This window comes from Branchiostoma belcheri, unplaced genomic scaffold, assembly GCF_001625305.1.
Source record: "Branchiostoma belcheri isolate BF01 breed outbred unplaced genomic scaffold, Haploidv18h27 scaffold20, whole genome shotgun sequence".
Taxonomy (NCBI): Eukaryota; Metazoa; Chordata; class Leptocardii; order Amphioxiformes; family Branchiostomatidae; genus Branchiostoma; species Branchiostoma belcheri.
In genome coordinates this window covers 1,557,022-1,570,225 of record NW_017803491.1, presented here as the reverse complement: position 1 = coordinate 1,570,225, position 13,204 = coordinate 1,557,022, and the positions used below count along the sequence as shown (strand labels likewise).

The window sequence follows — 13,204 nt, the reverse complement described above, 5'->3', positions numbered from 1 at the left end:
TTTTATGATTTTATGGTCATCACCAAAGAAGATGCTATGACAATATATCTTACTTTCATCACATTGAAGTGAAAATTTCAAAAATGCCAAATAGGTTTAAAAAGGCTTTTTCCAATAAAATGGTACTTACTCAGTTACTGGCTCAGCCTAATGGTTTACTTGCATAGGCAAGTCATTATCTCTCTATAGTATATGTTTGCTGTGAACAAAGATCAAATTTACAAAACTAGATGATGACAGTTTACTACATTTCTTCATGAAGCAAAAAAAAAATAATAATGATGATAAAACTCTGAGAAAGAAAACAACCTTCTCAGCAATGCATTACATTTACCTTTTTGTCGGGGACGGACGTAAGGAAGAATTTTCTTTCAGGACTGAAATTAAAATCCTTTGTCTTAATTCAAACCTAACTGGAATCAACCACTGGTGCTTCTTAATATATGCAGTATACACAATACGCATTACTGTTCTAAAGGTAAGGTTGGTTCAGAAAAACACATTTAACAGCATTACTGTTCCATTTGTTCCTGATTTTCCCTTTTGCCTCCTCCCAGCTGTGTTTATTTACAACTCGAGTGGCCGCCAACACAAAACATGGGCCAAGGTGTGTACACTAGTACTGTACATGGTGTATACAACAGTGGTCACACCTAAATAGGTATCCTTCAATACTGTTTGAAGCAAGCACATTATGTCATTACCTTTTATAAAACTGCAGTCCTAGTACTTTTAAGATTAAGGTTCCTCAATGTTTTTAGAGTATATTACAGCATAAGCTAGTCTGCAGTGCTAGGTTTTACCACTAGGGGACTCTGCTGAACAAGGAAATGAAGTTTTAGCAGTACCAGTAGCATTAAGGGTGATGTACTTCATAGGGGAAAAAGCAGGAGGCATCTCTGTATTGCAACACAGAAGTCAGATGAACTGAAAATTGAAGCAGTATCGGTAGCATTTGTCTCCTCTCTGGCATTCGCAATCTTACATAGACCAAGTAATATTGTGGGGGTCTTAATTTGAAAATAAAGGCCAGGGATATGGAAAAAATATTACCAAAGGCAAATGTAAAATGTATTGTACACTATTGCAGTTTTTGGCTAACTACAGACCCACCCAAAAGTTTTGCTACATGTAAACTGCCTTTAACCCATTGATGTCAACATGGTTAGTGTACTGTCTCTTACAACAAAGCTCCATCTCGTGACTGACTACAGTATAGAGTAAATCCCACCAAAGCTAAAGACTTTTCTCTCAATCTGGGCGGCAAGGACGTAGTTATTTTTAGACAGAATGGAGAGGGTACCAACTGGCTATTACATGTATTTCTAGGTAGTTCTCACATGTGCGTGACAATGCAAGGTAATCGAACAATCATGGTCTTATACAGAAAAGGTTACAGGGATTAAGAATGGTCACGCAGGCTGAAATTTAGACTGGGGTCTCAGGACTGACCCATATTTCACAGGTAACAACTTGTTGTCTGTGCCTTATTGCAAGTTACATGCAATGGGGGGGTATTTCGGCATTAGATGTACAATTACGGGCATCGTAATGAGGGTATTTACAGGGAAAAACAAGACTTTTCCACTGACTTCTATAGGTAAGTAGATGGCCCAAGAAGGGGTATTACAGAATGGTGGACAGGTTACCCTATGGCAGGAAAAGGTAAGCGGCATGTCTTTGACTAGAGTTTGACATTGTACTGTATGATAACATTCTAGCCTTCCATTGTCAGGGCCAATTTGAACTAGGCTTTATAATCTGCTCATTGCATTAGAAGGGCTTAACTTTTAGCAATTTCTTGAATTATGGCCTCTTGAACATGTCCAAGTAGAAAATGACAGGATAACAGAGAAAATCACAATTGTCACATAGTGTGGTATCACTTCTTTTGTATGCACCAGATTTTTGCTGTCTTGATTTCACATAACTGTCATAAGTGGTCAAGATCAAAAGAAAATTGCCTGAGCATCTCTCTCAATATACAATTGTCATGAAAGTATGTTTTGTGTTTTTTTTAGCTATTGATTAAACAGTTGCTTACTGGTATGTACCGGTAGTTTACGTGCAGTCTATTTTCATGTCAAAATGATTTGTGAGAGAACTTGATGTGTTTATCTTAGTAATGGCGCAAAAGATACTTATTATTCATGCAGAACTGCTCTTGAAATTACCGATGGTACCCCGAAAACACAGGGACACAAAAGACCCGCATGGCTATATCAACAGCTCAAAGAGATAGACAGGAAAAAGCAACCGTGAAGAATGTTAATCTGGTTGTACTGTTTGAAAGTTTACAAACGTCTTTTCCTTAGGAATGTGCAAACTGTCGAAAACAGTCTTGTGACATGCCGACCTTTACAAACTGTACAAACTTTGTTGGCATAAAGAACATTGATAAAGAAACATTTGTTGGGTACATTGTCTTCTAAGTTTAGATTATACATGTGTAAAAGTGTCCAGACTACTTGAGTCAATTTTCAGTTTGTGCATCTTTTATATATTTGGTTATTCTTTTTGGTAGGAAAGACAGAAAGCACTTTGCAAATGTTTGACCTTAATGACGGGATGTTGGTTTGCATAACGTTTGGACAGTGGGTTACTTGAGCCCCACTGTTTAGTTTGACACTGAAAGTAAATAAATTTGATAAAACCTATGAAGTAGTTTCAGTATAGACTTTTGCAACTAGATGTTTGATTAGGCATTTTGTTGTACGTGAAAAAACATACAAAAAGATTAAGTATATCTGATCCAAAGCACCTGTTCTTCTGAGGTGCTAGGTACTTGAGCTTGAAAAAGTGGGAGAGGTACCGCAAGTTTGGAAACTTTTGCATTGGGAAAACTAGTATTTTGCAGCAGAAAGGTTTTCACTGTGTCTTAAATTTTTGGTTGAAACAATTCTGTAGTATAGATAGCAGTTACACAAGGAAGACATGTTCACAGTGTAATGAATTCTTGGTGGAGAGACCCCCCCCCCCCAAAAACAGCGAATTTAAAACCATCATGAAAGTTACAGGATTTACAGTAGTTACAGAGGATTTTTCATCCAATGGTAAGTCTTGTATTTCACAACAAGGTAGGAAGAGCGGTTTTAATGAGCAGCTGGAAGGGAAATGTCGGAATGTTTTGTCTGTCACCCAATATGAAGATCTGAATTTGACCTTCGTGTGGATGTTTCCCATTGACTAAATCAGGGACAGACCATTAAATATTGTGGAAGAGTGAGGAGAAAGATCAAAATTGCATTGGCGGGTTTTAAAACTGATAAACCCAAGGAAAAATCAACAAATTGTTTGAAACAAAAATTGGATTTTATATTCATGACCTTCAAAATCATGCCAACATTTTTATATACATTCCAAACCTTTTTGATACCTCCCAGAGTCAGTCCTACCACATTTGCCCTTTCATGTTGCCTGTCTCCTACATTTAGTCAATACATAAAAATGCCTTTTGAGTGAGGTGACCCTTACATAATTGTAAGATCGGTAAGCTTTAGAACTGAAGGTGGGCGAACCCAAACGATCACAGGGTGTTTCCATGAGTCACATACCCTTTCATTTCAACGTTTCAATCCCGGTGAAAGTAATAGTTAAGTCATGGGAGAGTATTCTGTTGTCAGACTTGTTTTCCAGGTTTTGTAGAATACATATATGGTCTGCTTTGCAAGTTACTTATACCACCTTTCAAGATTTGAAAGATAGCTAAATGAATTAGAGAAATAAGAACACATTTTAAAAATGTTTTGAGTGTTTTGTTGTCTTTCAAATCATACTCTTAGATCTTGCATCATATTACAATGATCATGAAATCAAGGGTCATACAAATCCAAATTTGGTTGCATAGACACAGTTGCTCAGTGGTTGCAATCTTGTGGAAAGGGGATCTTATTCAATTTGGTATTTAATCTATAGGTGTTGTTCTTTTCTCTTAAGAGAATATACAATATCACAGGTCATCATTTGTCACATCTGTTGCCTATCTTTCTGTTGTTTATCTCTCATCCCTTCTTCATTATGGAACTGGACTGTTGACAGGATTATCTCTATCTGCAAAGTGATTGACAGTGATTGACAGGCCATTTCTAAAGATACCATTAGTCAATCAGTCATCTGCAGATGTTTTTGTACTGTATGACATAGGGGAGATTAAGAACATGTATCCCCTAACTTGTAATACATTGTGAGTTTTGGGCACCCTGGTTTAGAGTCTAGTTTTAGTCCTCATTCATTGTCTTATATATGACTAATGTCGAAATGTTGATGGGAGGGATTTCTTATGATGGATTTAGAAGAATCAATTTGTACAAAGGTCTTATTTCATGATTATTATCATTGTTGTACCTTTTTCAAGACATGTTTTTGAAATACATTCTTCATTCCCAGCTGGTTTCTGTTGCTGATAATCTCATCAATACTTGACATGCAGTTATTTTTAACCAGTCTGTTTCTTATATAAAGGACACCTGTTAACCATCACAACAAACTTTACACAGATGTGCATTTGAAGTGTAGTTCAGTGTACAAGGACATTTTTAGAGATTTACAACTGTCAGTAAAAGGGCTATTAATAGGATATAATTAGGAGACATACATTTTAGTTTCTGGAAAATGTTTATTTTTTGAGAAGAGACAGTCTTTCACTTACTCAACAGGCTTACTTGTACCAAATATGTGATAATATACTTCAACATGGAGAGGATTAAAGATCCACTGTTCAACCAAAAATAAGTCCAAAACCTCATGTAACACTAGGACTGACAGATAAAACACTCCCCTCCCCATCATTATCTACCCACACATGACCCTTGGAACAGTCATGTGATTTAGAATCCAGGTATGATGTTATGAAGAAGACCTGCCCAGGTGTTTTCCTGAGGGACAAGGATGTTTTCATTCCATAATTGTCTGTTCTTCACACCTGTAATTTGTCTGGACATGCAAAAGGTTTAGTGGCGTAATTGTTGCCCAAGGCTATGGAGCAATACATTACAAAAACCTGCAGCTCAGGCACTCAAAACTTCCGTACCTGGAAGTAATGAGCTGGATCCTTACATCTGCTTGGAGATCAATGTACATGCACCAACATGTGGTGGGAAAGTCCATCCTACCATGGGTGATGACCATGGTACTGAATGCTCTGATTCCTGTGAAAAAAAAAATGCCCTTGGGTTTTTGTTTACCATCTGGAAGAAGATACCTATTTTGTTTTTAGCTCCAATAGAGCAAGTGCCTCTGACTTAAAGACATGCCATGGTCTAAGGGTTTCTTTTCTTGAAGACATGTCGCCTGGATGAAAAAATGTTTCGGACCTTGCCCTTCTTTTATGGATAATTAACTGTTATTCAAAGCAAAGCAAAAACACTACAAAATGTACATTAAAGACCTTTGAATTTGAAAGAAAAGGCTGTATTTCTTAAGCATGGAATAAGCATGGGGATATGATGAAAAAAACTTATTGCAACCTCTAACTGACAAATCCTTATGAGCCGGTTTGTACCAATAGTATAGCTCTTTTAGATGCATCCATAACATCTTACTGTATTTGTTGCAATGATGTCATTTGAATGTTTTTCAATTTTGCATATCAGAAGCATCATGCATATGGCACACAGTCATTGTGAATATTGGCTTCATGCTGATCGTATTTCTGAGAGGAAAATTGGCTGCCAGGAGACATAATTGTTACAAATACACAGAATCAAACTGAGTTTGAGATGCGATCCTTTGTTAGCTTTCCGCCATATTAGCATAATATGAGCCTTTATTGCTATTGATATGCAAATTTGGATGCAATTTCTTTTGATGAAAATGGATTGTATATGCAGCCACTTGGTCTAATTACATAGTCCTTGGTACTATTAGAATATGAGAAAAGATAATTTCATACATGAAAAATAAGGCAATCATCAACAAACCCATATTGAAGCTGTATATGACATCCATTTATAATGTGCGGGTGATTTCATGCATATAAAAATGGTTGAATTACAATATAGATGCGGCAATGCAAGTGTTGACAGTTCATTTTAAATGAGAAAAAATTTGAAGGTCGAACCAAAATGATATTGAATTCGAAAATATGTAAAATATGAATAATATCTAAAAATGACTTATGAATGAAAGCAATAAAAAGCAGATATCCAGTGGGAGTAGGGTTGGCCAATTGGGATATTACCTAATTGTTACATGGCTTATCACTAAATCACACAATCATTTCTATGATTGTACTGCATTAGTAGTGACGCCACCCGGTGTATATGGTACAGTAACATACATTCATAAACAACTTCTTTTGCTATGTTTTAAAAGTGAGATTTTGTTGCTCACCCTTAAGAAATAGATATGGTAAACCTTGTCATATGAAGGATATACTGTGAATGTGGAAACTTTAGCGTGGTTTTATTTTCACAGTTCTTGACATCAGTTAAAAAATCAATACATTTCAGCTGCCGCACCAAGTATCCTAACACAGAGAATGATCATACTCCTCATTAGTTAACCAGGAGGTGCATGGGGCAGTGCCCATCTCCAGTCCAATAGCCCTTGGGCCACACAGTTGTGCAAGACCTACAGCAAGAAGCTAGTAGTCAGTGTTTAACTACCATACTCTTTCCCAAATGCAGAGTGCTAAGCAGAGAAAGCAGTATGTACCATTTTTAAAGTCTTTGATGTGACAGGGATCAAACTCACGACCTACCAAATATTCTAGCTAAGGTGAACACTCTACCCACTGGTTCTTGTTCTTCTCATACCCCATGACATATTGCCTAGCTATCATCAGCCCGACCCTCTGGTGTGTTATCACTGTAGATGAACTGTTTCCTTTATGTCTCCCTGTGTGTGTCTGCCATGCTGATAAGACTATCTATCATAATTCAGCATTAACTTGTTGGTCCCTGAAGGCTAATCTCTGGATGGAATATTATTTCCCCCTCCAGCTGGCAGATGGAGCTATATGTGTACATAAGGCCATACTAATGTATTTCTTTGGTTATATTTTTGGTAGCACTGTTACGTTGTATTTGTTTGTTTGTAGCTGAACAGCATATTTCAAGAAGGTATGGATGAATTCTTATGAAATTTGTTATATGGGTGCGGCAAATGTACTTCTTAGCGGACCAACTCACCTGGAATGTTATCTGTCTATTTGGCCAACTTCTACTCGTTCCAGCCGCTTCTGATCCTAAGGTGGCTTTCCTTGGTTCTGCAATAGAACTTTTTATATCTGGTGCTCTTGACTTGCTATGCATAGCCCCCTACCAGTTTTCTTTTGAACTGCAGTTTACAAGCAATCAATTTGGGTTGCAACATGACATTTTCATCCTTGTCAATCTGTCTTTTGAAAATATGATGCAATTAGCGACAAAAAACAGGCGAAGATCCTATCAAAGCTTTTGGGAGTGAATAAAACAGTTTATACTTTAATCCATTTGAGTATGGAAAATGCTTTTAAACAATTTGCAGACCTCATTTGCATAATCTGGAAAGATAACAGAATGATCTGCTGTTTTTTCTAATCAGACCATGACAAATGTCAGAGGGGACTTGCAAATTTGGCATAATTTAACCATATGACAGAATGTGGTACATATAATATAGTACAGCGAATGACCTATGGGAGATTTCTGGTATGGTCTATAATTACTGCAAATTGTGAATCGTAAAAGTTTTATCTTCGTGATGACCTTTCAATATATCTTCCTTGTATGACTAGTATACAACGGAAATGTATCAAGCCTGAATTGAACAGACTGAAAACCTCCCTTTCCCTTTCTACTGAAAAAAAAAACCCTGTGAAAGTTTCAGTATTTACAGTACCCACTTTTCAATAGTTTGAGGGAATGTAGCAGGGGGCTAAATGGAACCTATGGGCCTAACCTACAAATCTCGAAACTTAGATAGTACTGTGTGTCCATTGAAATGATAACAAACCTAATTTTCTTTATCGACATCTTGACCTATATAGAATGGCCGTGTCAGGAGAAGCGTGGTTTCCCCATGGATTTTTTTGTAAATGGTGATGCTGGTGTGATCCAGGGCACATCTCCCATTCACCAATGGGGTTAAGTGTTCCTCAAGTGCCCACATCACTACAGATGGAGAATGTCAATAGGTGGGCCTGAACCATGTAAAGAGAAAATACAGGGGTGTTCAGCTTTGCAAGGACACAAAGACACACTGTCTTAGTTTTAAAATATATGTTGTAACATCTATATTCCCATAAGCAAGACGGTTCAATTCAAGATTTAATTGAACCTCCTTGATGTAAGCAACACTGTCAATGAAAGGGAAGTTTAGAAAGGCTTATAATGTGATAATGTGTAATTTTTATAGTTGCCTGAATGCTAGATGTCTATAGAAGGATTTCAGATGAATATGAAAATAAAACTGATAATAATTGACATTCTTTATTAAGCTTTACAATCTTTTGTTCTTTTTGTTTTGAGGTACCTTTTTATATCTCAATTCAGTTTTAATCAATTCAGGAATGTGCTTGTTATAAAAACTACTTTACTCCCTTCCTTCTGTGAACAAAAGAACGCATTGATAGAGCCTTTTCCCAGTAGATATGTCGCTGGGATTAGGCCTGTCATCAGTTCAGTAAGTGAAGCTTTACTGAGCGTATCTTACCATAGATGTACACAAAGTCTCTGTGTTGTGTCACTAAGCATAGGGGCTATGTATAAGCTAATACACAGGCCTCATTAACGTAATCAGCTCCGCTGACAAGCCATTGTGTAAACAAAGGGATACTGATCTGTGCTAATTACAAGAAAAAGGACAACATCAGTACCAACACCTTTTAGTTGTGAGCATAATACTTGAACATTTCTTCTGCATTGTTTATACTTATTGCCTGTGAAAAATGGCTGAACAACAGCGTTTCACACCTACACACCTGGCTTTGTCATTGTTCAACAGAAAAAGGGTGGGGACAACAATAGGTTACACTTGGAAGAGAACAAAGAACCCAGTCGGAAATCTAGGTGGTACATAATCAGGGTGTGTTTGTTGTATGTGTGGTCTAGTTTTACGTAAATCTGACGCATTTCCTTCCAAAGACACTCCTTAAAAGATACCATAAGTCAACGTTGTCTTTGTAAGATTGGCGCAAGTCCAAATTCTGACCTTTTGTGAAAGAAAAGGTATTTTCACAAGAAAAAAATTTGATACCCGTAAGTTGTACTTAGTTGTTCCATTAATTTCGAGTTACATGGGGAAGTTTTGAAATGTAAGACTAAGTGTGCCATTCGATTTCTTATCGTGTTACATTTGCACTTTGCTACTGTTTATACAACAAGTTTCAAACTTGGCAAATTGCCAACTATTTGATCAGCTCTTTATTTGTCACATTATACCTGCAACTGAAACAGTCTACCTCATTGTCCCTTAGGATTGATTATGAGAAATATTCCTAAGAGAAAAAATTACCGTGGAAGCATTAAATTTTACACTTGAGAATAGCGCATTGTCTTAAGTTGATCAAAGGGACTCTATTTGTCAAGTGTGTCATGAATTGTCTTTTGTCTAGACCTTGTCTAACCAAAGTGACTTCCTGGGTTTACCTGTACCTGTCACTAGTTACAGGAGACACCTGTCCTCTTTTCTGTGATCCCTTCTTTAGGCCATAGGAATCAAATTCTTTGTTTCTTCTGCTGAGAAACTGAAATGTTACGATTTTACGCGTTCCAAGAATGATTTCTTCTACAGCAACTTAGGTTCCTATTAAATCTCCTTTCTTTGATACAAGCATCAATCCTATGGTCAGTTAAACTTTTTTGGAAAGATTAAAGAAACAAAGCTTTCGTTTTGGAAGATTCGAGTCTGGTAAGATACAAATACTTACAGAGAACCATAGGATTTTGATGAGCGATACCCCTGAAACTGAAACCAATGAATTGGATTGATTTGGTTTTGGTTTCCAGGTGTCTCACCTGCTGAAGATTCCTATGGATAGTTGTTACCTGTTGGTGGTGAGGTGTTCAGTCCTGGACAAAGGATTGTTATGTGTATTTGTCTCGACGCACGGGTGACTCATGTGTACAAACAGATTATAGAATGATAAGGAATCGCTCACTCAACATACAAAACGTACAACTGTATTTAACCTACATTGAAAAATTGATATACAACAGTATTGGGTTTTCTCTGGTCCAAAAATCTTTTAAGTATTGATTGTACAGCTTGGTTATTACAAGTCTATTGATGAAAAAAATGGACTTAATGATGTTGTCACAGCTTGCCCTCTTGCGTGAAAAAAAATGATCACAAAGAACTTCTTTGAAAGTGAAGGATTAGTAATTAAACGCTTGGAAGCAAAGTACAATAGTTTTGCTTTGCAGAAAATTGCACATTGTTTTTGTGAAGGGTAACAGATTGTCAGTCACTGTTGCAGAACTAAGTATATTATTCTTTCTTTGTCTCAAATTGTAGGGTTCTCCTCTTATCTCTCCCTTGCTTGTTATAGTCCCCTGGCCAGCAATGCATCTTGACAGCTCCTTTGAAATGACGAATTCGCATGCTGAAACCATAAGCAAGAAAAATTATATGGTCTTTCCCACTGGATTAATAGTGGAATTATATCACGCCTGGGATGTGGATTATCACAGCTCTTGTCACTAACACGGTAATAGATTCGTCCTGCTATTCTGGTACGGAAAGTCATAAATTTAGCACAGTTCCCAAGCCAGACAAATTACCCCATATGTTACAGATGTACTGTCTCATAATCTTCTCAGTAAAACTAAAATTGATATCAGCTGATGGTCTTAACTAGCGCGACCTTCAAAAGATTTTACGACGTTCTCTGAAGGTCAGACAAGCCCAGAGGTTGTGGCTGCCTTCCTGTCCCACCTCAGGTGTCTAGACGTGGTTGTCTCGGTCACCCTGGTTTCCTGATCTTACCTCAGGACAGGTAACCACGATTTATCTTCGACCGTCACAGAGTGGAAGCGACTCAGCCATTACCTGATGTGTTCCCATCCAATGATTCCATTGTTTGCTTGTATTTCCATGTAAATTGGTCCGGCCCACATCCTTTCTTTTGTGATCTCCCCCCCAGTGTACCCTGTGGTCCCACCTGCGAAGTGGACCGTTCCACCTGGCTGAGTGCTGCTTCCAATGCTTGGCTAAGACACTATGTTCCAGTATTAGATCTATTATCAAACTTCAGCACTGGAGTTCAGTCTGTTAACAAATAGAGGTTGGCCGCAGTGTCTGTACATGTGCCCTATTCTCAGGAGATCAGCAAATAACGGCTTTGAAGAAAATCCCTCCCAAAGGACCCTGTCCCCACCCCTGAGTGGACTGAAAGCGGGAGTGGACTTGTCCGGCTAATTGATTTGCAGGCGATGCCAGGCTTGGCAGGCAGACAGGAGACTTGTGAGTGAGTAAGGTTTCCCTGGCGTGGCGCTGGCCGGCTAGACTGGCAGGGGAGTTTTTTACCGTCTACTACAAACAACATGGGAGTGCGTGGATTACCTGTTTGGTTGGGAGTATCGGCAGCAAGAGCTCGACATGGGGAATAAGCTACGCAAGCAGAAAACTACCGATCTCTGGGCCACTGGAGGCACAAATGGCTACGGTAGGGCTCTTTTGTTGTGCCGCTCATTACTTGTATGACGTGAAGCTGTATGAAAGGGAGTTACAGGTTGTTATTATTGTGTGCCCACGTTGTCACTAGAGGGTTTGGCTGTATGGGGCTCAGAGGATGTGGCTGTTGTGTCCTATAGTGCACAGGTCTGGTCTAGTATCACTCACTTGTGGGATTGCGATTGTTTTGATCTGAGAACTCGACTTTTTATCATATCAGCCTTGTTCTGTTGCCAAAAGTCAAATAAAAATACTGATAAGACATTGTAGCTACCAAACTTTGGAGACAGAAGAGCCACAAAACTACAGTCATTCTTGTAAATTTCTCAGGTTAACTCAGGAGTGTAGTTCTTGCCACTATCAGTTTCCACTAAACAGTCTGCCCCAAAACATGGTGCCTTACCCAGCGTGGTGTGTTAAACTTTAGAAAGCCAGTGAACCAGAAGACTAGACGAAGGCCATTCCTGTTCATTCCACCGGCAACCATTGCCAGTTTGTACAGCGTGGCACTCAGGATACTTAGGGGATGTGGGGACAGAAATATGTGCCGACGACCAATTATCAACCACTCAGGTGTACAAGACTAGCTCATCGCCCTGCCCTTGTATCAGCATGGTTCACAGCCGCTTGGCTCAGAACCATGCTTAGTAATTATTCCATTCATCACCATTAGGTGTTCTGCTTTCTTCTGGCTTGTATATGACTGTATTACGATGATACAAAACAAATCAATTTTTTGTGACGGATTTGCAATATTGGCAAAGCTCCAGAGCATTTACTGTCTTGATGATGAATAAAATCTATACAGAACTTTCTGGCAGTTATGTATGATGAGCAGTATCAATATGAGTTGTAAAATTTGTAGTTTCAAGGATATTAGGGAATCAATTCTTTAAGTGCGTGAAAGAAGAGAAGCTGAGGACTCTTCTCTAAAAGGAATGTCAGCAAGAACATGATGCCCCGCTGAAACTAAAGCCTGTCTTCCTGTCCGAATCCTCGCTCGGGTTGCCGCGCATCTTGTTTTGGGTTGGGATAAGTTTTCCTCGGGTCCGTACCTGTTCAGCAAGACCTGACCCCAATTTAGCTGCATTTACATGATGGAAATCAATAACAATCTTGCCTTACATTTGCATGAAAATGGTATCTGGCATTAATGTCGCCAATGTGCTTTAGCAGAAAGGCAACAACAATAGCGTGAAAGACCTCCCTGCTAAGGTACATAAATCCAGGGCTGGTGTGTTCGTTGCCTTGTTCTCAGCAAGCATACTACAACATAGAAATGCTTTGCTTGAACAGTTTTCAATGGACTCCCTGCACAGAAGGCTGGGTCCGTCAAATACACTTTGCCAGGCGCTTATCGTAGTATTTCCGCTAGTGTTTTTTTTTAGTAGCCAGGTAATTCACTGGACGGGCAAAGTGTGTAGAATTTTATAGAGCAGAACAGTTCACTGATTGTTGTTTGTTGTCAGCCTGAGAGGTCGGCTGAGCCTGCATGGCTCATTTTGTCTGGAGACCAGATTTGTGTGCATGCCTGGCTTGTTAGGTCACTCTTGTATTGTACTGCAACTTCCGAAACATATTCAACTGATTTTTTTTTTTTTTGTATTGG

General features: G+C 38.6%; 1 protein-coding gene across 3 annotated transcripts in view; it reads left to right on the top strand.

Annotated features, from left to right (window-relative positions):
• The window catches only part of LOC109469237 (Nance-Horan syndrome protein-like), an 80,553-nt gene that overhangs the window by 22,009 nt on the left and 45,340 nt on the right, over positions 1 to 13,204 (top strand). The window contains exon 1 of one of the 3 annotated variants that reach the window (XM_019767703.1): positions 11,380 to 11,587. The exons of the other annotated variants lie outside the window; for them this stretch is intronic. Within the exon in view, the coding sequence (XP_019623262.1) occupies positions 11,521 to 11,587 (67 nt within the window). The 5' untranslated portion in view covers positions 11,380 to 11,520. Of the gene's footprint in view, positions 1 to 11,379; positions 11,588 to 13,204 lie in introns of those variants that run through there. 3 annotated transcript variants of the gene reach the window in all.